Source organism: Hyperolius riggenbachi, chromosome 2, assembly GCF_040937935.1.
Source record: "Hyperolius riggenbachi isolate aHypRig1 chromosome 2, aHypRig1.pri, whole genome shotgun sequence".
Classification (NCBI taxonomy): domain Eukaryota; kingdom Metazoa; phylum Chordata; class Amphibia; order Anura; family Hyperoliidae; genus Hyperolius; species Hyperolius riggenbachi.
Genome location: NC_090647.1, coordinates 293182805 through 293210640, shown reverse-complemented (window position 1 = coordinate 293210640; position 27836 = coordinate 293182805). Strand labels below are relative to the sequence as shown.

The 27836-nt window shown below is 44.8% G+C and overlaps 1 protein-coding gene across 1 annotated transcript; it reads right to left on the bottom strand.

Annotated features, from left to right (window-relative positions):
- Window positions 1–13: 13 nt before the first annotated feature.
- LOC137544993 (4-galactosyl-N-acetylglucosaminide 3-alpha-L-fucosyltransferase 9-like) lies at window positions 14–27836 on the bottom strand. Its single transcript, XM_068266108.1, has 2 exons — window positions 27810–27836; window positions 14–1121 (listed from the first exon to the last, which is right to left on the bottom strand). The coding sequence occupies exon 2, from the start codon at window positions 1115–1117 to the stop codon at window positions 14–16; it is 1104 nt and encodes a 367-aa protein (XP_068122209.1). The 5' UTR covers window positions 1118–1121; window positions 27810–27836.

Below are 27836 nucleotides of genomic sequence, written 5' to 3'. Positions count from 1 at the left end.
CCATTGACAAGCTTTATGCACCTTTCATAAACCATTTGGCCACACTGGGAATGGTCTGGTATCTTGGACCATTTTTCACAGCTTCACAAGCTTTACAGTATCTATATTGCCAGTCAATTGTTATATTTACACGATAGTGAGATCTCCAATTAAAATATTTGTGGTACTTCACATCATCTTTGTCTAACTTTAGAAGGTAAGAAGCTAACTCCTCTGCACTTGGGAAGTCATTAACATGAATGAAGGCATCACCTGGGATAAAACGTTCATAGTTTTCTCGTGACGTCCCTAACACAATTGGTATGGCCCAGGAGCCAAAGGCATTGCTCCACAGTTTCTCTGTGATGTAATCCGTGTATTCTGAATTTTCAAAGGCCAGATAGAATTTGTACTGAGAAATCGTGGAATGGAAATTTTCCCAGCTAAGGTTTGTGTGTTTGGCTCCATAAACATCTATAGGAATATATTTCTTCAGTTCTTCATAGTAAGTTATCCTTCGGACACCTGGGTACCACTTGCTGACTACCCAGCTCACCAGCTTAGACTTTTTGGGAATGGTGAAATTTTGAGGCTCCTTCAGTATTTCCATCTGACCATAAGGAATGAAGATGTCAGAATCATGACGGAATGTCATAGTCATGTTGAATACATTGTCCAGCATGTCTAAATTCTTGGTAATCAATGGCGGTTCCACATTTGCCCACACCCAGTACTGGAAATTAGGTCTTGGCTGTTGAGGCAATACGTTTTTGTTATAGGTTATCTCGATGTGATGTATAATAACTGCATGAGCAACATTATACAGACTTCTGTCAGTCGTCATTCTGCAATCTGGTATACCATAATCTTGATAGCATCTATTTAATGGAAAGGTATATCCCCAAGGCCAATGCCATATCAGCAGGAGAATCTCTTTATTTTGCTTCTCTTGTGGCAATGTCTCTTCTCCTTTTCCAACATCTTGAACCACTTTCTGATGGCTAGAACCCTGTTCTGCACATTTTGAAATTGATAGTGTTATGTCCATATGATACCATATAAATGAGAAAATGGACAGAATCAGAAGCAGGAGTAACATTATTAGATGTTTCTTACTCAGTGATGTCACAGCCATCATCCATCTGGAAAAAAATATAAGTAGCAATTACTATTGGCACCATTTTAAAATATTTTGCAAGTACATATGTCCCTTTTGCATGGTGGTAGAAAAAGACAGTAGTGCGATTAACCATTAATGCCACTTCCTCACCTTTACATTATTTAATTAAAAATGTACTGTGTATCCTTATGCCTGGTACTCATCATGCAATTTCCGTCTCATCGATGTGTCAATTTGGTAATTTCCAACAGGTCCAATCAGCTACCAATCGATAATGTCTTCTATTTTCTGATCACTACTGCATAAAATCAATCTCATTATGGATTGGGTGCTGATTGGACCTATCGGAAGTTATCGATTTGATGGGAAATTGCAAGGTGCGCGCCAGCCTTAGTTCAATGCTTTTGAATGCAACAGTCATCTATCCTCCTGCTGGCTTATGTCACCAATCAGCCCTATATGGACCTGTTTGAGTTTATGCCAGACTGAAGGTCCCAGAGTTGCCTGACAGTGTGTATTCTCCTTGCAACTATACCATTTCATAACTTATCAGGTACATAGGTAGTTTGGCAGCATATATCTGAAGTTTAATTCAAACTAGCCTATAGGCAGCTGTTTCAGCTCTCAGTACTTCCTGGTACTAATATCTTACCACATAAGCTATGCTCCCATCCACCTGACCATACAACTTTCCCTGCACAACCTTTAATCAGATGGCTTGGTAAAGCCTAAAGCTGGCCATACACTAGGCCAATTCCCCGCCGATCGACAGCAGATTTGATCACTGGGATCGAATCTGCTGTCAAATCGTTAACGCTAAATTTCGATCTATTTCGTCCCGAAATAGATCGATCCTGTGAATCGCTCCGTGCGGGACATTACCGTCGATCGCCCGCGGGTAGGGAGCGTGTCGCTAGCGGCGTTCCAGTGCACGACGACCGACGCAATACAGCTGCAATACATTACCTGCTCCACCGACGCGACTCCCCTGGTCTCCGCTGCTCCATCTCCGCGCTGGGCTCCGGAGCCAGCAGGCTTCACTTCTTGTACAGCAGAAGGAAATGGCAGCGCTTCCAAACAGACGCTGCACCTGAATTGACTACCTGCACAGGTATGCAGAGCTCAAATAAAGGGCAGGTTACACACCTTGCATTCAAAACAGGTACAGTAAAGGGGGGCGTTAGCTTCAGCATAAGTTGTGCACAAATTATCCCTAATAGACTCTCCAACGGCGGTGACGTGCCCCATAGGAGAGAAACTAACCACTAATCTAGCAGTGAAACATATAAAAAAGTGAAGCATGTTCAAACAATGAACAATGTCCAAAAAAAAAGAAAAAAAAGGTTAAAACCTCAAACTAATGTAACAGTGAAACATATTCAACAGTGAAACATATCCAACAGTGAACCCTAGCTAGCCTAAAATTAAAATCATAATCCTTACCTGGTGCAGCTAGCCATAAATGGTATACACATTTGTTCAGAAGACAGCAAGCAATGGGCAGCGCTCACAGGCTGCAAGTGAAGTGAAAGCTCCAGAGATATGCCCAGCCCCTTGGGGCTAAATACACACCTTGAATACAAATCAGATGCAAATTATGTGCTAACACTAATCTAAATTCTAAAATTTGAATGCAAGCTGACACCCCTGGAGGCAGCTAGCCTGAAGTATACTTAAGTTTTGTACAGCAGAAGGAAATGGCAGCGCTTCCAAACAGACGCTGCACCTGAATTGACTACCTGCACAGGTATGCAGAGCTCAAATAAAGGGCAGGTTACACACCTTGCATTTAAAACAGGTACAGTAAAGGGGGGCGTTAGCTTCAGCATAAGTTGTGCACAAATTATCCCTAATAGACTCTCCAACGGCGGTGACGTGCCCCATAGGAGAGAAACTAACCACTAATCTAGCAGTGAAACATATAAAAAAGTGAAGCATGTTCAAACAATGAACAATGTCCAAAAAAAAGAAAAAAAAGGTTAAAACCTCAAACTAATGTAACAGTGAAACATATTCAACAGTGAAACATATCCAACAGTGAACCCTAGCTAGCCTAAAATTAAAATCATAATCCTTACCTGGTGCAGCTAGCCATAAATGGTATACACATTTGTTCAGAAGACAGCAAGCAATGGGCAGCGCTCACAGGCTGCAAGTGAAGTGAAAGCTCCAGAGATATGCCCAGCCCCTTGGGGCTAAATACACACCTTGAATACAAATCAGATGCAAATTATGTGCTAACACTAATCTAAATTCTAAAATTTGAATGCAAGCTGACACCCCTGGAGGCAGCTAGCCTGAAGTATACTTAAGTTTTGTACAGCAGAAGGAAATGGCAGCGCTTCCAAACAGACGCTGCACCTGAATTGACTACCTGCACAGGTATGCAGAGCTCAAATAAAGGGCAGGTTACACACCTTGCATTCAAAACAGGTACAGTAAAGGGGGGCGTTAGCTTCAGCATAAGTTGTGCACAAATTATCCCTAATAGACTCTCCAACGGCGGTGACGTGCCCCATAGGAGAGAAACTAACCACTAATCTAGCAGTGAAACATATAAAAAAGTGAAGCATGTTCAAACAATGAACAATGTCCAAAAAAAAGAAAAAAAAGGTTAAAACCTCAAACTAATGTAACAGTGAAACATATTCAACAGTGAAACATATCCAACAGTGAACCCTAGCTAGCCTAAAATTAAAATCATAATCCTTACCTGGTGCAGCTAGCCATAAATGGTATACACATTTGTTCAGAAGACAGCAAGCAATGGGCAGCGCTCACAGGCTGCAAGTGAAGTGAAAGCTCCAGAGATATGCCCAGCCCCTTGGGGCTAAATACACACCTTGAATACAAATCAGATGCAAATTATGTGCTAACACTAATCTAAATTCTAAAATTTGAATGCAAGCTGACACCCCTGGAGGCAGCTAGCCTGAAGTATACTTAAGTTTTGTACAGCAGAAGGAAATGGCAGCGCTTCCAAACAGACGCTGCACCTGAATTGACTACCTGCACAGGTATGCAGAGCTCAAATAAAGGGCAGGTTACACACCTTGCATTCAAAACAGGTACAGTAAAGGGGGGCGTTAGCTTCAGCATAAGTTGTGCACAAATTATCCCTAATAGACTCTCCAACGGCGGTGACGTGCCCCATAGGAGAGAAACTAACCACTAATCTAGCAGTGAAACATATAAAAAAGTGAAGCATGTTCAAACAATGAACAATGTCCAAAAAAAAGAAAAAAAAGGTTAAAACCTCAAACTAATGTAACAGTGAAACATATTCAACAGTGAAACATATCCAACAGTGAACCCTAGCTAGCCTAAAATTAAAATCATAATCCTTACCTGGTGCAGCTAGCCATAAATGGTATACACATTTGTTCAGAAGACAGCAAGCAATGGGCAGCGCTCACAGGCTGCAAGTGAAGTGAAAGCTCCAGAGATATGCCCAGCCCCTTGGGGCTAAATACACACCTTGAATACAAATCAGATGCAAATTATGTGCTAACACTAATCTAAATTCTAAAATTTGAATGCAAGCTGACACCCCTGGAGGCAGCTAGCCTGAAGTATACTTAAGTTTTGTACAGCAGAAGGAAATGGCAGCGCTTCCAAACAGACGCTGCACCTGAATTGACTACCTGCACAGGTATGCAGAGCTCAAATAAAGGGCAGGTTACACACCTTGCATTCAAAACAGGTACAGTAAAGGGGGGCGTTAGCTTCAGCATAAGTTGTGCACAAATTATCCCTAATAGACTCTCCAACGGCGGTGACGTGCCCCATAGGAGAGAAACTAACCACTAATCTAGCAGTGAAACATATAAAAAAGTGAAGCATGTTCAAACAATGAACAATGTCCAAAAAAAAGAAAAAAAAGGTTAAAACCTCAAACTAATGTAACAGTGAAACATATTCAACAGTGAAACATATCCAACAGTGAACCCTAGCTAGCCTAAAATTAAAATCATAATCCTTACCTGGTGCAGCTAGCCATAAATGGTATACACATTTGTTCAGAAGACAGCAAGCAATGGGCAGCGCTCACAGGCTGCAAGTGAAGTGAAAGCTCCAGAGATATGCCCAGCCCCTTGGGGCTAAATACACACCTTGAATACAAATCAGATGCAAATTATGTGCTAACACTAATCTAAATTCTAAAATTTGAATGCAAGCTGACACCCCTGGAGGCAGCTAGCCTGAAGTATACTTAAGTTTTGTACAGCAGAAGAAAATGGCAGCGCTTCCAAACAGACGCTGCACCTGAATAGCACATATTTTGCATCTGATTTGTATTCAAGGTGTGTATTTAGCCCCAAGGGGCTGGGCATATCTCTGGAGCTTTCACTTCACTTGCAGCCTGTGAGCGCTGCCCATTGCTTGCTGTCTTCTGAACAAATGTGTATACCATTTATGGCTAGCTGCACCAGGTAAGGATTATGATTTTAATTTTAGGCTAGCTAGGGTTCACTGTTGGATATGTTTCACTGTTGAATATGTTTCACTGTTACATTAGTTTGAGGTTTTAACCTTTTTTTTCTTTTTTTTGGACATTGTTCATTGTTTGAACATGCTTCACTTTTTTATATGTTTCACTGCTAGATTAGTGGTTAGTTTCTCTCCTATGGGGCACGTCACCGCCGTTGGAGAGTCTATTAGGGATAATTTGTGCACAACTTATGCTGAAGCTAACGCCCCCCTTTACTGTACCTGTTTTGAATGCAAGGTGTGTAACCTGCCCTTTATTTGAGCTCTGCATACCTGTGCAGGTAGTCAATTCAGGTGCAGCGTCTGTTTGGAAGCGCTGCCATTTCCTTCTGCTGTACAAAACTTAAGTATACTTCAGGCTAGCTGCCTCCAGGGGTGTCAGCTTGCATTCAAATTTTAGAATTTAGATTAGTGTTAGCACATAATTTGCATCTGATTTGTATTCAAGGTGTGTATTTAGCCCCAAGGGGCTGGGCATATCTCTAGAGCTTTCACTTCACTTGCAGCCTGTGAGCGCTGCCCATTGCTTGCAGGCTTCACTTCTTCCTGTCCTGGCAGGAAGTTTAAACAGTAGAGGGCGCTCTACTGGTTAAACTTCCCCCAGACAGGAAGAAGTGGAGCCTGCCGGACCAGGTGACCAGACCAGAGCGGTGAAAAAGACAGCGGAGACCAGGGGAGCCGCACCGGCGGAGCAGGTAATGTATGCGGGGGGGGGGGGGGGACGGGAGAGGAGGCACCACCACCACCACAGATTGTGAACGGTTTCAGGCTGAAATCGATTCACAATCTGTTTGCAGTAAAGGCAGCCATACGATCCCTCTCTGATCAGATTGGATCAGAGAGGGATCTATCTGTTGGTCGAATCTGCTGGCAAATCGACCAGTGTATGGCCACCTTAATAGTTTGAGGGAGGGAGTTCTAAATAGAAGGAGCAGTCTTTCAGAAGTCTTGGTGCTGTGCACTGGCATGAAGTGCCCAAAGTTCCATTTTTGTTTGAAACAATGCTTATGCATCTTACAGTCTATTTTTAGAAATGTTACAGGATACATAACCTGAAGCAGACCAGCTAAATGAGGTCATGGCATGTGACATTCATCTGCAGATCAGTAGTGGTAGGGGTGATGCTGCACCCTATGGGAAAAGACACAAGAGACAAAAAAGGGAGCCCAGTAGGCAATATGTATGATACCACAGTATGAAGAGATGAATAAAAAAGCACTACTCACAAAGGAGGGTTGCTGGGGGCAACCAACCACAGGAAGCAGGTGGAGACAATAAACCCGACTCCACTCGGGGTGGTCCTAGCCAGGACCGGACGGCTGGTCGCTCTCTTAATGAAAAAAGGTTGAGACAACCACTGTGGGACCCCACTAGTGGTGTGACACCACCCCTTGAACAGGGTCTGTTCAAGGGTATACTTAGCACAATAGAGGAAAGAGGCGCCCTGGGATATTAAAAGCGTTTAAAAACAGCTAAAAACAATCGATGTTATGAGGTGGCTTACCTCAATGACGAAATCTCTGTAAGTATTACAAAAGATTTTTATTAGCACAAGCGGCAACGCGTTTCACGGGTCACAGCCCGCTTCATCAGGCCAATTGCAGTGCCTATAACAGCAACAAAGATTCCTTAACCACCCTGGCGTTCTATTAAGATCGCCAGGGCGGCTGCGGGAGGGTTTTTTTTAAATTAAAAAAAAACTATTTCATGCAGCCAACTGAAAGTTGGCTGCATGAAAGCCCACTAGAGGGCGCTCCGGAGGCGTTCTTCCGATCGCCTCCGGCGCCCAGAATAAACAAGGAAGGCCGCAATGAGCGGCCTTCCTTGTTTTGCTTAGATCGTCGCCATAGCGACGAGCGGAGTGACGTCATGGACGTCAGCCGACGTCCTGACGTCAGCCGCCTCCGATCCAGCCCTTAGCGCTGGCCGGAACTTTTTGTTCCGGCTATGCTGGGCTCAGGCGGCTGGGGGGACCCTCTTTCGCCGCTGCTCGCGGCGAATCGCCGCAGAGCGGCGGCGATCGGGCAGCACACGCGGCTGGCAAAGTGCCGGCTGCGTGTGCTGCTCTTTATTTGAACAAAATCGGCCCAGCAGGGCCTGAGCGGCAGCCATCGGCGGTGATGGACGAGCTGAGCTCGTCCATACCGCTAAGATGGTTAATATAACCATGCATTGGAAATCATATCATTACAATCGTAGAAATTTCATATTAAATCAGATCAGATTTGGATCTATCACATATTTCCAGATCCATTTGTACATATATATATATACACATGCACCCAAGCATAGCAGCTTGATTTTATATTTCATTTGTTCTTTGATAAAATAGTATAAAATATATATAAAAATAAAAATAAATGCGTATACTGCGTAAAACACGCAATCAATTGATGCAACAAATAATAATAGTACCTCATCTATCAGTAAAATGTGTGAGTCCTTCAAAAAAAAAAAAAATATATATATATATGCATACAAATAAGCCTATGTTACTAATACACTTGCGGCTATCATACATACATGTGTATGCTTGCTTATACCTATATACACATAATAGCTGGCCAAGTCTCTATGAGTTTATTATATACTTTTATGCATTATTTATATTTATATTATGTATCATTTAGTATCAATTACGACTTTTCATTTTATAGTCATGATTTTTATTGGTATTAGGATAGCTCCAAGTGTATTAGTAGCATAGGCTTATTTGTATGCATATATATATATATATATATATATATATATATATATATATATATATATATATATATATATATATATATATACCGTATATATTTTTTTGAAGGACTCACACATTTTACTGATAGATGAGGTACTATTAATATTTGTTGCATCAATTGATTGCGTGTTTTACGCAGTATACGCATTTATTTTTATATATATTTTATACTATTTTATCAAAGAACAAATGAAATATAAAATCAAGCTGCTATGCTTGGGTGCATGTGTATATATATATATGTACAAATGGATCTGGAAATATGTGATAGATCCAAATCTGATCTGATTTAATATGAAATTTCTACGATTGTAATGATATGATTTCCAATGCATGGTTATATTAAGGAGTCTTTGTTGCTGTTATAGGCACTGCAATTGGCCTGATGAAGCGGGCTGTGACCCGTGAAACACGTTGCCGCTTGTGCTAATAAAAATCTTTTGTAATACTTACAGAGATTTCGTCATTGAGGTAAGCCACCTCATAACATCGATTGTTTTTAGCTGTTTTTAAACGCTTTTAATATCCCAGGGCGCCTCTTTCCTTTATTGTGCATCTGCAGATCAGATCCACCAGGATGAATTTTCAGATCTGCAGATGAATGTCAGTTAAACAAGGTGTGTATGAGATCTGCAGATATCATAGACTATGAATGCAATTTGCAGGAACGGATCTTTGGCAGGAACAGATCTTTTGCAGATACTGATCTTTTGTGTCTGTACAGCATCTGTGTGTGCAGCATCTTGCAAAGATTTTTTTCTGATGGGGAGTTCAGCTCCATAGAAAAGACTGTGAAGGTATGGCTATCATTCTACATGAAGGGGGGTAAGATTGGTCTGTGATCTTTCATTTTCCAAAGACTAGTCTGATGTGTGTATACACCTTAACCACTTGAGGACCTAGGGCTTTCTACCCCTTAAAGAGACTCCGTAACAAAAATTGCATCCTGTTTTTTTTCATCCTACAAGTTCCAAAAGCTATTCTAATGTGTTCTGGCTTACTGCAGCACTTTCTACTATCACAGTCTCTGTAATAAATCAATGTATCTTTCCCCTGTCAGACTTGTCGGCCTGTGTCTGGAAGGCTGCCAAGTTCTTCAGTGTTGTGGTTCTGCTATGCACTCCCCCCTCAGGGGGGAAAGAAACACACAAATGATCTCTTGAGATTCAAAAGGAATGCTGCATACAGCCTGCTTGTGTATGGATGTATTTTCTATGTGTGGACATACTGTACATCAACCTACTTCCTGTTTTGGTGGCCATTTTGTTTGTTTATAAACAAACTTTTTAAAACTGTTTTTAACCACTTTTAATGCGGCGGGGAGCGGCAAAATTGTGACAGAGGGTAATAGGAGATGTCCCCTAATGCACTGGTATGTTTACTTTTGTGCGATTTTAAGAATACAGATTCTCTTTAAGGACCGGCCACTTTTTTTCCATTTAGACCACTGCAGCTTTCACGGTTTATTGCTCGCTCATACAACCTACCACCTAAATGAATTTTGGCTCCTTTTCTTGTCACTAATAAAGCTTTCTTTTGGTGCTATTTGATTGCTCCTGCGATTTTTACTTTTTATTATATTCATCAAAAAAGACATGAATTTTGGCAAAAAAATGATTTTTTTAACTTTCTGTGCTGACATTTTTCAAATAAAGTAAAATTTCTGTATACATGCAGCGCGAAAAATGTGGACAAACATGTTTTTGATTAAAAAAAACCCCATTCAGTGTATATTTATTGGTTTGGGTAAAAGTTATAGCGTTTACAAACTATGGTGCAAAAAGTGAATTTTCTCATTTTCAAGCATCTCTGACTTTTCTGACCCCCTGTCATGTTTCATGAGGGGCTAGAATTCCAGGATAGTATAAATACCCCCCAAATGACCCCATTTTGGAAAGAAGACATCCCAAAGTATTCACTGAGAGGCATAGTGAGTTCATAGAAGATATTATTTTTTGTCACAAGTAAGCGGAAAATGACACTTTGTGAGAAAAAAAAAAAAAGTTTCCATTTCTTCTAACTTGCGACAAAAAAAAATGAAATCTGCCACGGACTCACCATGCCCCTCTCTGAATACCTTGAAGGGTCTACTTTCCAAAATGGGGTCATTTGTGGGGTGTGTTTACTGTCCTGACATTTTGGGGGGTGCTAAATTGTAAGCACCCCTGTAAAGCCTAAAGGTGCTCATTGGACTTTGGACCCCTTAGCGCAGTTAGGCTGCAAAAAAGTGCCACACATGTGGTATTGCCGTACTCAGGAGAAGTAGTATAATGTGTTTTGGGGTGTATTTTTACACATACCTATGCTGGGTGGGAGAAATATCTCTGTAAATGACAATTTGTTAATTTTTTTTACACACAATTGTCCATTTACAGAGATATTTCTCCCACTCAGCATGGGTATGTGTAAAAATACACCCCAAAACACATTGTACTACTTCTCCTGAGTACGGCGATACCACATGTGTGGCACTTTTTTGCACCCTAACTGCGCTAAAGGGCCCAAAGTCCAATGAGTACCTTTAGGATTTCACAGGTCATTTTGAGTAATTTCGTTTCAAGACTACTCCTCACGGTTTAGGGCCCATAAAATGCCAGGGCAGTATAGGAACCCCACAAATGACCCCATTTTAGAAAGAAGACACCCCAAGGTATTCCGTTAGGAGTATGGCGAGTTCATAGAAGATTTTATTTTTTGTCAAAAGTTAGCGGAAAATGACACTTTGTGAAAAAACACAATTAAAATCAATTTCCGCTAACTTGTGACAAAAAATAAAATCTTCTATGAACTCGCCATACCCCTAACGGAATACCTTGGGGTGTCTTCTTTCTAAAATGGGGTCATTTGTGGGGTTCCTATACTGCCCTGGCCATTTAGGGGCCCTAAACCGTGAGGAGTAGTCTTGAAACAAAATTTCTCAAAATGACCTGTGAAATCCTAAAGGTACTCATTGGACTTTGGGCCCTTTAGCGCAGTTAGGGTGCAAAAAAGTGCCACACGTGGTATCGCCATACTCGGGAGAAGTAGTACAACGTGTTTTGGGGTGTATTTTTACACATACCCATGCTGGGTGGGAGAAATACCTCTGTAAATGACAATCTTTTGATTTTTTTACACACAATTGTCCATTTACAGCGGTATTTCTCCCACCCAGCATGGGTATGTGTAAAAATACACCCCAAAACACATTGTACTACTTCTCCCGAGTACGGCGATACCACATGTGTGGCACTTTTTTGCACCCTAACTGCGCTAAGGGGCCCAAAGTCCAATGAGTACCTTTAGGATTTCACAGGTCATTTTTGTTTCAAGACTACTCCTCACAGTTTAGGGCCCCTAAAATGCCAGGGCAGTATAGGAACCCCACTAATGACCCCATTTTAGAAAGAAGACACCCCAAGGTATTCCGTTAGGAGTATGGTGAGTTCATAGAAGTTTTTATTTTTTTGTCACAAGTTAGCGGAAATTGATATTAATTGTTTTTTTTCACAAAGTGTCATTTTCCGCTAACTTGGGACAAAAAATAAAATCTTCTATGAATTCACCATACTCCTAACGGAATACCTTTGGGTGTCTTCTTTCTAGAATAGGGTCATTTGTGGGGTTCCTATACTGCCCTGGCATTTTAGGGGCCCTAAACCGTGAGGAGTAGTCTTGAAACCAAATGTTGCAAAATGACCTGTGAAATCCTAAAGGTACTCATTGGACTTTGGGCCCCTTAGCGTACTTAGGGTGTAAAAAAGTGCCACACATGTGGTACCGCCGTACTCAGGAGAAGTAGTATAATGTGTTTTGGGGTGTATTTTTACACATACCCATGCTAAGTGGGAGAAATATCTCTGTAAATGACAATTGTTTGATGTTTTTTACACACAATTGTCCATTTACATAGAAATTTCTCCCACCCAGCATGGGTATGTGTAAAAATACACCCCAAAACACATTATACTACTTTTCCTGAGTACGGCGGTACCACATGTGTGACACTTTTTTGCAGCCTAGGTGCGCTAAGGGGCCCAACGTCCTATTCACAGGTCATTTTGAGGCATTTGTTTTCTAGACTACTCCTCGCGGTTTAGGGCCCCTAAAATGCCAGGGCAGTATAGGAACCCCACAAGTGACCCCATTTTAGAAAGAAGACACCCCAAGGTATTCCGTTAGGTGTATGGCGAGTTCATAGAAGATTTTATTTTTTGTCACAAGTTAGTGAAAAATGACACTTTGTGAAAAAAAACCAATAAAAATCAAGTTCCGCTAACTTTTGACAAAAAATAAAATCTTCTATGAACTCGTCATACACCTAACAGAATACCTTGGGGTGTCTTTTTCTAAAATGGGGTCACTTGTGGGGTTCCTATACCGCCCTGGCATTTTACGGGCCCAGAACCGTGAGTAGTCTGGAAACCAAATGTCTCAAAATGACTGTTCAGGGGTATAAGCATCTGCAAATTTTGATGACAGGTGGTCTATGAGGGGGCGAATTTTGTGGAACCGGTCATAAGCAGGGTGGCCTTTTAGATGACAGGTTGTATTGGGCCTGATCTGATGGATAGGAGTGCTAGGGGGGTGACAGGAGGTGATTGATGGGTGTCTCAGGGGGTGGTTAGAGGGGAAAATAGATGCAATCAATGCACTGGGGAGGTGATCGGAAGGGGGTCTGAGGGGGATCTGAGGGTTTGGCCGAGTGATCAGGAGCCCACACGGGGCAAATTAGGGCCTGATCTGATGGGTAGGTGTGTTAGGGGGTGACAGGAGGTGATTGATGGGTGTCTCAAGGTGTGATTAGAGGGGGGAATAGATGCAAGCAATGCACTGGCGAGGTGATCAGGGCTGGGGTCTGAGAGCATTCTGAGGGTGTGGGCGGGTGATTGAGTGCCCTAGGGGCAGATAGGGGGTCTAATCTGATAGGTAGCAGTGACAGGGGGTGATTGATGGGTAATTAGTGGGTGTTTAGGGTAGAGAACAGATGTAAACACTGCACTTGGGAGGTGATCGGTCGTCGGATCTGCGGGCGATCTATTGGTGTGGGTGGGTGATCAGATTGCCCGCAAGGGGCAGGTTAGGGGCTGATTGATGGGTGGCAGTGACAGCGGGTGATTGATGGGTGGCAGTGACAGGGGGTGATTGATGGGTGGCAGTGACAGGGGGTGATTGATGGGTGGCAGTGACAGGGGGTGATTGATGGGTGATTGATAGGTGATTGACAGGTGATTGACAGGTAATCAGTGGGTTATTACAGGGGAGAACAGATGTAAATATTGCACTGGCGAATTGATAAGGGGGGGTCTGAGGGCAATCTGAGCGTGAAGGCGGGTGATTGGGTGCCCGCAAGGGGCAGATTAGGGTCTGATCTGATGGGTAACAGTGACAGGTGGTGATAGGGGGTGATTGATGGGTAATTAGTGGGTGTTTAGAGGAGACAACAGATGTAAACATTGCGCTTGGGTGGTGATCTGATGTCGGATCTGCGGGCGATCTATTGGTGTGGGTGGGTGATCAGATTGCCCGCAAGGGGCAGGTTAGGGGCTGATTGATGGGTGGCAGTGACAGGGGGTGATTGATGGGTGGCAGTGACAGGGGGTGATTGACAGGTGATCAGTGGGTTATTACAGGGAAGGACAGATGTAAATAATGCCCTGGCGAATTGATAAGGGGGGGTCTGAGGGCAATCTGAGCGTGTAGGCGGGTGATTGGGTGCCCGCAAGGGGCAGATTAGGGTCTGATCTGATGGGTAACAGTGACAGGTGGTGATAGAGGGTGATTGATGGGTGATTGATGGGTAATTAGTGGGTGTTTAGGGTAGATAACAGATGTAAACACTGCACTTGGGAGGTGATCTGACGTCGGATCTGCGGGCGATCTATTGGTGTGGGTGGGTGATCAGATTGCCCGCAAGGGGCAGGTTAGGGGCTGATTGATGGGTGATTGATGGGTAATTAGTGGGTAATTAGTGGGTGTTTAGAGGAGAGAATAGATGTAAACGCTGCGCTTGGGTGGTGATCTGATGTCGGATCTGCGGGCGATCTATTGGTGTGGGTGGGTGATCAGATTGCCCGCAAGGGGCAGGTTAGGGGCTGATTGATGGGTGGCAGTGACAGGGGGTGATTGATGGGTGATTGACAGGTTTTTGACAGGTGATTGACAGGTGATCAGGGGGGATAGATGCATACAGTACATGGGTTGGGGGGGTCGGGGGGGGGGGGGGGGGTCTGGGGAGAATCTGAGGGGTGGAGGGGTGATCAGAAGGGAGCAGGGGGCAGGGGGGGATAAAAAAAATAGCGTTTTTAGATAGTGACAGGGAGTGATTGATGGGTGATTAGGGGGGTGATTGGGTGCAAACAGGGGTCTGGAGGGGTGGGCAGGGGGGGGGGTCTGAGGGGTGCTGTGGGCGATCTGGGGCAGGGGGGGGAGAAATCAGTGTGCTTGGGTGCAGACTAGGGTGGCTGCAGCCTGCCCTGGTGGTCCCTCGGACACTGGGACCACCAGGGCAGGAGGCAGCCTGTATAATACACTTTGTAAACATTACAAAGTGTATTATACACTTTGTATGCGGCGATCGTCGGGTTAACATCCCGCCGGCGCTTCCGTATGGCCAGCGGGATGTTGCGGCGGGTGAGCGGCGCCAGGCGGAGGCGGAGGATCGCGTCACTGATGACGCGATCGCTCCGCCCATGCCCCTACAAGGACCGCCGCCAATTGTCAATATGGCGGTCCTTGTGGGGTCCACTTCCCGGCCGCCAATTGTATATACGGCGGTCGGGAAGTGGTTAAGTGTGTTATGGTGCCTATTAATGATACAATCTTGATTGTACAATCTTACCAAATCATGTAGAAGAGGGATAAACTTAGTGAATATACGGTATAGTAAACTCCAAGGGACCAGGAAAAGTAGCTGTGTACTATATCAGAAGTTCACTACAGTATAATCTCATTATAATAAACTCGGGTATAGTAAACATTTGGGTATACTAAACTACCTCTCCAGGTCCCGGCTAATCTCCATTATAAGTCTATTGAAGCAACGCCTGGTATAGTAAACTCTTATATAATAAAACTTCTGTAAAAGTAAACATGTTTTTTGGCTCCTATGTGACGCTGACTCTGGATATAGTAAACAGTGGGCGGTGCATGCGTCATGTCAGTGTGAAACCCATGGTCTGCTTCTCCCTTCAGGCTGGTGCAGCAAGGCACGTGCTGCAAGTCCCACCCCCAGAGGCATCAGAGCCACTTACAGGAAGCGAGTGGCTGCCTATATTCAGTGACGGCTGCAATTTTTAAGGACCCTTGGATACTGTACCAGCAATTTGTCCAGCCTGCCTATGCAGCCCTACTTAATCTTGTAGTCCACCAATTGTGCAACTGCCTGTACTGTACCTCCAATGGGAGAACAGAGTTGATCCTTTGTAGCAGAGAATGTACCAGGGCATGCTGGGCTAGTTCTAGGACAATTTCTGATATAGTAAACCACTTTGAGTTTACTATAACGAGATTATACTGTATATCAGAATCAGTCATGCATTGTATATTTATACAGACACAGTTGCTGGGACCTGAGGACTGAGTTTACTGTCAACATTTGTCTTTTACTTTAACCACTTCAGTACCAGCGATCTCTGCCCCCTTAAGGATCAGAGACCGCTAGTATAAGAAACGTCGGAATACAGACGAATCGCCGGACATACCCACCACAACCACCGTCCACACTGTACGTTGGGAACCACAGGCCACCCACTCTGCCGTTTCTTTGACCGAGTTCCTGTGAGCCGGTCAGGAGCCGCTTTTATTGGCTCCTGACTGTGTCTATCAATGTAAGCCAATGTGAGTCAGTGAGTATGTATGAAATCGATGCCGGGAGACTTGGGCGCAGGATACAGCCGATAGATGACTTACCCTGCTCCTGCACAAGTCCCGGTATACTAATTACTATTCCCCTCAAGGTCAACGTGGATGGTAGGGAATTATGAAATTCTGCTTCCAGCTGTTGCTGGCGGCCGAATTACTGTGTTTTAAAAGTAACTTCAGTGCTCTCTCCTGACGGCGCAGAAGTTACTTGCCGTGCGCCGCTATAGTCGTAATTCCTAATACAGTCTATGGTGGCACCGGCTGCACCCAAATCTCCGGGCGCTGGATACAATGTGTTCGAATGGGAGTTGCTTACATGGATAGATAATGAAATCGGCTCCTGACCGGCTCACAGGGTTCTGCCAATCTAGAGACGGCAGAGCGAGTGAGCTACGGCAGGGAGAAAGCAGCAAGATTGGCAGGAGCAACGAGAGCAGCAAGAACATGCAGCGTTTGGTTAGCTTAAATCTACGCCCTGGCAACCACATCAGCATCAAAACAGGGCGTAGATTTCAACTAGCGTCATCCTTAACTGGTTAAACTGACTTGATGTGCTTTGAATCCTGGTTTGACCAAAACAGTACACTAAATTCTGAGGGCTTATTTCCACTAGACATGCATCGTGGCCGTTTTCCATTTGCGATTGAAATCAATTGGTTACATCCAAAACATGTGCAGGGAACAAAATATAATAGTGCAAAGAGAGTGAGGAGAGCACCGGCACTGCTGTCATACACTTTAATTAGACCATTGCAAAATACAATAAAAAATATCCATATAACCATATCCATATAACCATAAAAGACTGTGGATGGTGCGGTGGGTGCAGGGGGTAAGGTAAGGCTCCTCACCCCCTGCACCCACCGCACCATCCACAGTCTTTTATGGTATGTGTCGCCTAATTTTTATATGGATATTTTTTATTGTATTTTGCAATGGTCTAAATAAAGTGTATGACAGCAGTGCATGCGCTCTCCTCCCTCTCTTTGCACTATAGATACTACTGTGGCCTGAGCACGCTGGGGATACACAGTGCACACACCACAGCTTGGGACTGTGCTGCCCCCCTCCCCCTCCCTGTATGGAAGATGGCTGCTGCAGTGCCAGCATTTCTACTCCTTCTTTCATCAAACAAAATCTAATGCATGGTGCAGATTTCACCCCAGTGGCAATGCATCCTATATAGCAGTAGCGTTCCTACAATAGGGCGCAGGGGGGCGTGGCGCACCGGGTGACAGCCAGCCAGGGGGGTGTCGCCACGACCCCCCATTGTTGCAACAGTGCAGGTCAGGAGGGGAAGAGCAGCGCTGGAAGGAGGGGTGACAGGGATAGCGGTGGGGAGGGGGGAAAGATCCCCCCCTCCCTCACCTGGGTCCCCTCCTTCCGCCTCTCTTCCCCTCCAAATGACAGCGGGGGCAGCGGGCAACTTACAGGCAGGGCGGGCGGGCAGAGACGACTACTCACTTTACTTCTGCGTTCCAGCAGCTGGAACGCTGGGTCGCCGTCACGTGCCTCTTCTCCGCCTCCAATGCGTGTCAGAGCATTGGAGGCGGAGAAGAGGCACGTGACGGCGACGGAGAGCTCCAGCTGCTGGAACGCAGAAGTAAAGTAAGTAGTCTCTGCCCGCCCGCCCTGCCTGTAAGTTGCCCGCTGCCTACGCTGTCATTTGGAGGGGGAGAGAGGCAGAAGGAGGGGTCCCAGGTGAGGGAGGGGGGAATCTTTCCCCCCTCCCCGCCGCTGCCCCCACTGCCCCCTCCTTCTAGCGCTGCTTCCCCCCTCCTGGAGCAGCTATACTGGGGGCAACTAAACTGGCTATACTGGGGGCAACTAAACTAGCTATACTGGGGGCATCTATACTAGCTATACTGGGGGCATCTATACTACTGGGGGCATCTATACTAGCTATACTGGGGGCATCTATACTAGCTATACTGGGGGCAGCTATACTAGCTATACTGGGGGCAACTAAACTAGCTATACTGGGGGCATCTATACTAGCTATACTGGGGGCATCTATACTAGCTATACTGGGGGCAGCTATACTAGCTATAATGGGGGCAGCTATACTAGCTATACTGGGGGCAACTATACTAGCTATACTGGGGGCAGCTATACTAGCTATACTGGGGGCAGCTATACTAGCTATAATGGGGGCAGCTACACTAGCTATACTGGGGGCAACTATACTAGCTATACTGGGGGCAGCTATACTAGCTATACTGGGGGCAGCTATACTAGCTATAATGGGGGCAGCTATACTAGCTATACTGGGGCAACTAAACTAGCTATACTGGGGGCATCTATACTAGCTATACTGGGGGCAGCTATACTAGCTATAATGGGGGCAGCTATACTAGCTATACTGGGGGCAACTATACTAGCTATACTGGGGGCATCTATACTAGCTATACTGGGGGCAGCTATACTAGCTATACTGGGGGCAGCTATACTGGGGGCAACTATACTAGCTATAGTGGGGGCAACTATACTGGGGGCATCTATACTAGCTATACTGGGGCAACTATACTGGGGGCAACTAAACTAGCTATACTGGGGGCATCTATACTAGCTATACTGGGGCAACTATACTAACTATACTAGGGGCAGCTATACTGGGGCAACTATACTAGCTATACTGGGGGCAACTATACTAGCTATACTGGTGCAGCTCTGGGGGCAGCTATACTAGCTATACTGGGGCAACTATACTAGCTATACTTGGGGCAGCTATACTGGGGCAACTATACTAGCTATATTGGGGGCAACTATACTGCGGGCAACTATACTAGCTATACTGGGGCAACTATACTAGCTATACTGGGGGCAACTATACTAGCTAATACTTTAAATTACAGTTAGCTCCGCCCTCATCCGGTCATGACCACGCCCAATTTTTTGCGGGTTGTGGCCACGCCCTTTTTTAAAGGGGGGGGGTGTCTTTTAATACCCAGCACCGGGTGCCAAATGCCCTAGGTACGCCACTGCTATATAGTAATACATTTTTAAACTGAAAAGTTATTTACTGAGGGTCCTTTTACACTTTAAGTGTTTCTTAACAGAGTACTAAAATCAAAATCTTCACCTGGGGCCTCCTCCACTCCCTCGTAGCCTGCGAGGTCCCCCAGTGTCCTCCGGGTCCCCTCCGTGGTCGCGCTGTTGGTGCGACGACTGCGGCCGAAGTCATCCGCAACTGCACATTTACGGGCCCTGCCGCACCCTAAGTTAATCACCCGCGTGTCAAAATAAGCCTACTGCGCAAGCGCAGCTCAGTCTTTCAAGGACTGTGCGCAGGAGGTGCGTGATCGAGCCAGGAAAGTGGCTGGGTCGCACATGCACAGTAAAGGATGATTTCAGCCGAAGTCACCACAATAACAAAGCCACCAGCGTCCCGCTGGAGGGGACCCGAAAGAAGCCAGGGGACCTTGCAGGCTACGAGGGGCTGGAGGAAGCCCCAGGGAAGTGCAGATTTTGATTTTAGTACTCTGCTTAGGGTCCCTTTAAAGCGCTGGTATGCATTATTATATGGCGCATTTTTTTCTCCATACCAGTGCTTTGTACAAAAACTTTCAGTTAACCACTTGAGGACCTAGGGCTTTCTACCCCTTAAGGACCGGCCACTTTTTTTCCATTCAGACCACTGCAGCTTTCACGGTTTATTGCTCGCTCATACAACCTACCACCTAAATGAATTTTGGCTCCTTTTCTTGTCACTAATAAAGCTTTCTTTTGATGCTATTTGATTGCTCCTGCGATTTTTACTTTTTATTATATTCATCAAAAAAGACATGAATTTTGGCAAAAAAATGATTTTTTTAACTTTCTGTGCTGACATTTTTCAAATAAAGTAAAATTTCTGTATACATGCAGCGCGAAAAATGTGGACAAACATGTTTTTGATAAAAAAAAAACCATTCAGTGTATATTTATTGGTTTGGGTAAAAGTTATAGCGTTTACAAACTATGGTGCCAAAAGTGAATTTTCCCATTTTCAAGCATCTCTGACTTTTCTGACCCCCTGTCATGTTTCATGAGGGGCTAGAATTCCAGGATAGTATAAATACCCCCCAAATGACCCCATTTTGGAAAGAAGACATCCCAAAGTATTCACTGAGAGGCATAGTGAGTTCATAGAAGATATTATTTTTTGTCACAAGTAAGCGGAAAATGACACTTTGTGAGAAAAAAAAAAAAAGTTTCCATTTCTTCTAACTTGCGACAAAAAAAAATGAAATCTGCCACGGACTCACCATGCCCCTCTCTGAATACCTTGAAGGGTCTACTTTCCAAAATGGGATCATTTGTGGGGTGTGTTTACTGTCCTGACATTTTGGGGGGTGCTAAATTGTAAGCACCCCTGTAAAGCCTAAAGGTGCTCATTGGACTTTGGACCCCTTAGCGCAGTTAGGCTGCAAAAAAGTGCCACACATGTGGTATTGCCGTACTCAGGAGAAGTAGTATAATGTGTTTTGGGGTGTATTTTTACACATACCCATGCTGGGTGGGAGAAATATCTCTGTAAATGACAATTTGTTAATTTTTTTTACACACAATTGTCCATTTACAGAGATATTTCTCCCACTCAGCATGGGTATGTGTAAAAATACACCACAAAACACATTATACTACTTCTCCTGAGTACGGCGATACCACATGTGTGGCACTTTTTTGCACCCTAACTGCGCTAAAGGGCCCAAAGTCCAATGAGTACCTTTAGGATTTCACAGGTCATTTTGAGAAATTTCGTTTCAAGACTACTCCTCACGGTTTAGGGCCCCTAAAATGCCAGGGCAGTATAGGAACCCCACAAATGACCCCATTTTAGAAAGAAGACACCCCAAGGTATTCCGTTAGTAGTATGGCGAGTTCATAGAAGATTTTATTTTTTGTCACAAGTTAGCGGAAAATGACACTTTGTGAAAAAACACAATTAAAATCAATTTCCGCTAACTTTTGACAAAAAATAAAATCTTCTATGAACTCACCATACTCCTAACGGAATACCTTGGGGTGTCTTCTTTCTAAAATGGGGTCATTTGTGGGGTTCCTATACTGCCCTGGCATTTTAGGGGCCCTAAACCGTGAGGAGTAGTCTTGAAACGAAATTTCTCAAAATGACCTGTGAAATCCTAAAGGTACTCATTGGACTTTGGGCCCTTTAGCGCAGTTAGGGTGCAAAAAAGTGCCACACATGTGGTATCGCCATACTCGGGAGAAGTAGTACAATGTGTTTTGGGGTGTATTTTTACACATACCCATGCTGGGTGGGAGAAATACCTCTGTAAATGGACAATTGTGTGTAAAAAAATCAAAAGATTGTCATTTACAGAGGTATTTCTCCCACCCAGCATGGGTATGTGTAAAAATACACCCCAAAACACATTGTACTACTTCTCCCGAGTACGGCGATACCACATGTGTGGCACTTTTTTGCACCCTAACTGCACTAAGGGGCCCAAAGTCCAATGAGTACCTTGAGGATTTCACAGGTCATTTTTGTTTCAAGACTACTCCTCACGGTTTAGGGCCCCTAAAATGCCAGGGCAGTATAGGAACCCCACTAATGACCCCATTTTAGAAAGAAGACACCCCAAGGTATTCCATTAGGAGTATGTGAGTTCATAGAAGTTTTTATTTTTTTGTCACAAGTTAGCGGAAATTGATTTTAATAGTTTTTTTTCACAAAGTGTCATTTTCCGCTAACTTGTGACAAAAAATAAAATCTTCTATGAACTCACCATACTCCGTACGGAATACCTTTGGGTGTCTTCTTTCTAGAATGGGGTCATTTGTGGGGTTCCTATACTGCCCTGGCATTTTAGGGGCCCTAAACCGTGAGGAGTAGTCTTGAAACCAAATGTCGCAAAATGACCTGTGAAATCCTAAAGGTACTCATTGGACTTTGGGCCCCTTAGCGTACTTAGGGTGTAAAAAAGTGCCACACATGTGGTACCGCTGTACTCAGGAGAAGTAGTATAATGCGTTTTGGGGTGTATTTTTACACATACCCATGCTAAGTGGGAGAAATATCTCTGTAAATGACAATTGTTTGATTTTTTTACACACAATTGTCCATTTACATAGAAATTTCTCCCACCCAGCATGGGTATGTGTAAAAATACACCCCAAAACACATTATACTACTTTTCCTGAGTACGGCGGTACCACATGTGTGACACTTTTTTGCAGCCTAGGTGCGCTAAGGGGCCCAACGTCCTATTCACAGGTCATTTTGAAGCATTTGTTTTCTAGACTACTCCTCGCGGTTTAGGGCCCCTAAAATGCCAGGGCAGTATAGGAACCCCACAAGTGACCCCATTTTAGAAAGAAGACACCCCAAGGTATTCTGTTAGGTGTATGGCGAGTTCATAGAAGATTTTATTTTTTGTCACAAGTTAGTGAAAAATGACACTTTGTGAAAAAAAACCAATAAAAATTAATTTCCGCTAACTTTTGACAAAAAATTAAATCTTCTATGAACTCGTCATACACCTAACATAATACCTTGGGGTGTCTTTTTTTTCTAAAATGGGGTCACTTGTGGGGTTCCTATACCGCCCTGGCATTTTACAGGCCCAAAACCGTGAGTAGTCTGGAAACCAAATGTCTCAAAATGACTGTTCAGGGGTATAAGCATCTGCAAATTTTGATGACAGGTGGTCTATGAGGGGGCGAATTTTGTGGAACCGGTCATAAGCAGGGTGGCCTTTTAGATGACAGGTTGTATTGGGCCTGATCTGATGGATAGGAGTGCTAGGGGGGTGACAGGAGGTGATTTATGGGTGTCTCAGGGGGTGGTTAGAGGGGAAAATAGATGCAATCCATGCACTGGGGAGGTGATCGGAAGGGGGTCTGAGGGTTTGGCCGAGTGATCAGGAGCCCACACGGGGCAAATTGGGGCCTGATCTGATGGGTAGGTGTGCTAGGGGGTGACAGGAGGTGATTGATGGGTGTCTCAAGGTGTGATTAGAGGGGGGAATGGATGCAAGCAATGCACTGGCGAGGTGATCAGGGCTGGGGTCTGAGGGCATTCTGAGGGTGTGGGCGGGTGATTGAGTGCCCTAGGGGCAGATAGGGGTCTAATCTGATAGGTAGCAGTGACAGGGGGTGATTGATGGGTAATTAGTGGGTGTTTAGGGTAGAGAATAGATGGAAACACTGCGCTTGGGTGGTGATCTGATGTCGGATCTGCGGGCGATCTATTGGTGTGGGTGGGTGATCAGTTTGCCCGCAAGGGGCAGGTTAGGGGCTGATTGATGGGTGGCAGTGACAGCGGGTGATTGATGGGTGGCAGTGACAGGGGGTGATTGATGGGTGGCAGTGACAGGGGGTGATTGATGGGTGATTGATAGGTGATTGACAGGTAATCAGTGGGTTATTACAGGGGAGAACAGATGTAAATATTGCACTGGCGAATTGATAAGGGGGGGTCTGAGGGCAATCTGAGCGTGTAGGCGGTCGATTGGGTGCCCGCAAGGGGCAGATTAGGGTCTGATCTGATAGGTAACAGTGACAGGTGGTGATAGGGAGTGATTGATGGGTGATTGATGGGTAATTAGTGGGTGTTTAGAGGAGAGAATAGATGGAAACACTGCGCTTGGGTGGTGATCTGATGTCGGATCTGCGGGCGATCTATTGGTGTGGGTGGGTGATCAGATTGCCCGCAAGGGGCAGGTTAGGGGCTGATTGTTGGGTGGCAGTGACAGGGGGTGATTGATGGGTGATAGGTGATTGGCAGGTGATTGACAGGTGATCAGTGGGTTATTACAGGGAAGGACAGATGTAATTAATGCACTGGCGAATTGATAAGGGGGGGGGGGTCTGAGGGCAATCTGAGCGTGTGGGCGGGTGATTGGGTGCCCGCAAGGGGCAGATTAGGGTCTGATCTGATAGGTAACAGTGACAGGTGGTGATAGGGGGTGATTGATGGGTAATTAGTGGGTGTTTAGAGAAGATAACAGATGTAAACGATACATTTGGGAGGTAATCTGACGGCGGGTTTGCGGGCGATCTAATGGTGTGGGTGGGTGATCAGATTGCCCGCAAGGGGCAGGTTAGGGGCTGATTGATGGGTGGCAGTGACAGGGGGTGACAGGGGGTGATTGATGGGTGATAGGTGATTGGCAGGTGATTGACAGGTGATCAGTGGGTTATTACAGGGAAGAACAGATGTAATGAATGCACTGGTGAATTGATAAGGGGGGGTCAGAGGGCAATCTGAGCGTGTGGGCGGGTGATTGGGTGCCCGCAAGGGGCAGATTAGGGTCTGATCTGATAGGTAACAGTGACAGGTGGTGATAGGGGGTGATTGATGGGTAATTAGTGGGTGTTTAGAGAAGATAACAGATGTAAACGATACATTTGGGAGGTAATCTGACGGCGGGTTTGCGGGCGATCTAATGGTGTGGGTGGGTGATCAGATTGCCCGCAAGGGGCAGGTTAGGGGCTGATTGATGGGTGGCAGTGACAGGGGGTGACAGGGGGTGATTGATGGGTGATAGGTGATTGGCAGGTGATTGACAGGTGATCAGTGGGTTATTACAGGGAAGAACAGATGTAATTAATGCACTGGTGAATTGATAAGGGGGGGTCAGAGGGCAATCTGAGCGTGTGGGCGGGTGATTGGGTGCCCGCAAGATGCAGATTAGGGTCTGATCTGATAGGTAAAAGTGACAAGTGGTGATAGGGGGTGATTGATGGGTGATTGATGGGTAATTAGTGGGTGTTTAGAGGAGAGAATAGATGTAAACAATGGATTTGGGAGGTGATCTGATGTCGGATCTGTGGGCGATCTATTGGTGTGGGGGGGTGATCAGATTGCCCGCAAGGGGCAGGTTAGGGACTGATTGATGGGTGGCAGTGACAGGGGGTGATTGACGGGTGATTGACGGGTGATTGACAGGTGATTGACAGGTGATCAGGGGGATAGATGCATACAGTAAACAGGGGGGGGTGGTCTGGGGGGGGGGTCTGGGGAGAATCTGAGGGGTGGGGGGTGATCAGGAGGGGGCAGGGAGCAGGGGGGGGGGATAAAAAAAAAAATAGCGTTGACAGATAGTGACAGGGAGTGATTGATGGGTGATTAGGGGGGTGATTGGGTGCAAACAGGGGTCTGGGGGATGGGCAGGGGGGGGGTCTGATGGGTGCTGTGGGCGATCTGGGGCAGGGGGGGGAGAAATCAGTGTGCTTGGGTGCAGACTAGGGTGGCTGCAGCCTGCCCTGGTGGTCCCTCGGACACTGGGACCACCAGGGCAGGAGGCAGCCTGTATAATACACTTTGTAAACATTACAAAGTGTATTATACACTTTGTATGCGGCGATCGCGGGGTTAACATCCCGCCGGCGCTTCCGTATAGCCGGCGGGATGTTGCGGCGAGCGAGCGGTGACAGGCGCCGGCGGAGGATCGCGTCACGGATGACGCGATCGCTCCGCCCATGCCCTTAAATGGACCGCCGCCTCTGTGAGTGAGGCCGTCCTGCAGGGCTCCACTTCCCCGCCGCCCCTGTGTAGTGGGCGGTCGGGAAGTGGTTAAAACAGGTATCGTGAGGTAAGTCAGGAAGTCAGGAAGTGAACTCTTTGACCCAGAAAAGAATAAATACAATGTATTTATTCTTAAAAACGCGAACGCAATCACTGCACAAAGCAATTTTGTGATCGTTTTGCATTTTTCCTATACCTTCCATTGAGGCAAAATCGCCTCAAAAATGGCCCATGCACCAATTATCTGAGCGAATCAGAAACGGACCGCTCAGATGTGAACTTTGTCATAGAGAATCATTGCAAAATTTCAAAAGCGCCCTTAGTGTGAACGAGCCCTAACACTTCATATTTATGAACATATTACTGTGGGTGAAAAACAGAACTCTGAAAATGTTGGCCCTGCATCTGATGAAAACATTAGGGCAAATTTATCAGAACCTGTGCAATGAGGATTGCAGGAAATCAGACACAGAAGTACAGGAGATGCTCATTGTTCTGTATCACAAAAAAATGCAATTTGACTGAACAAACATTTGCATTGTCATCCCCACAGTATCTGTCAGGTCTCTGTTCATAACAAAAATAGCAAACACAGATACAGTACATAACCTCAGAAAGCATGGTACCTTATCTGAAGTGAGAAGTATCGTATATGGAGGGTGCTATATTTATTTCATTGTAAACAATACCAGTTGCCTGGCAGCCCTGTTGATCTATTTGGCTGCAGTGGTATCTGAATCACACCAGAAACAAGCATGCAGCTAATCTTGTCAGATCTGACAATAATGTCAGAAACGCCTGATTTTCTGCATGCTTGTTCAGGGTCTATGGGTAAAAGTATTAGAGGCAGAGGATCAGCAGGATAGCCAGGCAACTGGTATTGCTTAAAAGGAAATAAATATGGCAGCCTCCATATCCCTCTAGCTTCAGTGGTCCTTTAATTACAAACCATTTATTGAGTATAGGAGCTGATTCAGAAAACCAACTTCATGAATTCTCTTCTAATCATAGTTCTCTAAAATTAAGTTATCGCCACTCTTTTTTTTTTTGCTAGTTCATTGATTAACCATTTCCCCTCCCCGGGACGAGTAACTACGCCCCTGCAAAATGCCACAACTCTGTGCAGGGGCGTAGGCAATACGTCTCTCCCACCGCGCCCCCCGCGCTCTGTACCGATGCTCACCCGCCGCTAGATCAATGAATGGGAAAACAAATCCCATTCATTGATCTAAGTTCCCCTGTGAATGGCTGCAGCCGTCTATTCGAACGGCTCTGCCATTCATGAATCACGTGTGCATAGTGCTTCCGTTTCTGTACTAACAGTACGGAGCTGAAGGCACCACTGAGGACATCCTGTGGCCAAATTGTAATATTACATCCCCTTTTTTTTTCAGTTTATCATCCCTAGTTACTTTTTCCTTTTTTTAATTAACCCCTGACCTCCCACACTCCCCTAAAGCTACCATTTTTTATTTTTTTTAATTAAAAAACATTACAAATAAAAAAAAATACATAAATAGGTACCTTAGGCACTGAACTTTTTTACTATGTATACAAAATCGGTATACTACAATTACATTATTTATAAATTATGGCCTTGTAATTAGGGATAGACGCAAAACTTAAAAAAAATTTTTTCCAAATAAAATATTGGCGCCATACATTGTACTAGGGAAAAATTTTAAACGTTGCAATAACCGATACAAATGGGCAAATAAAATGTGTGGGTTTTAATTACGGTAGTATGTTTTATTTTGAAACTATAATGGCCAGAAACTGAGAAATAATGATTTTTTTCTCATTATTCCCATTAAAACTGAGTTAAAATAAAATAATTCTTAGCAAAAAGTACCCCCCAAAGAAAGCTTAATCAGTGGCAAAAAAACCAAGATATAGATTGTTTTGTTGTGATAAGTAGTAATAAAGTTATAGGTGAATGAATAGAAGGAGCGCTGATGGGTGAAAGTTGCTCTTGTTTTTTGAGAGGAAAAACCCTTTGAGGTGAAAAGGTTAAAAGTTTGTATGTACATTAGGTAAAAACAAGAAACAATCAAATCAAAAAACAGGTAAGGATAGAAACTTGTTCAATTAAAGTTTTGTGATTCAACCCCAATAGGTTTTGCAATTCATCCCCATAGTAAAAGGATTATTACCTGATGTTCAGACCTTGACTGCAGAGT

What these genes read in the sequence shown, in the direction of transcription:
- LOC137544993 (XM_068266108.1), bottom strand. Translation starts at nt 1,117, where the DNA reads ATGATGGCTGTGACATCACTGAGTAAGAAACATCTAATAATGTTACTC.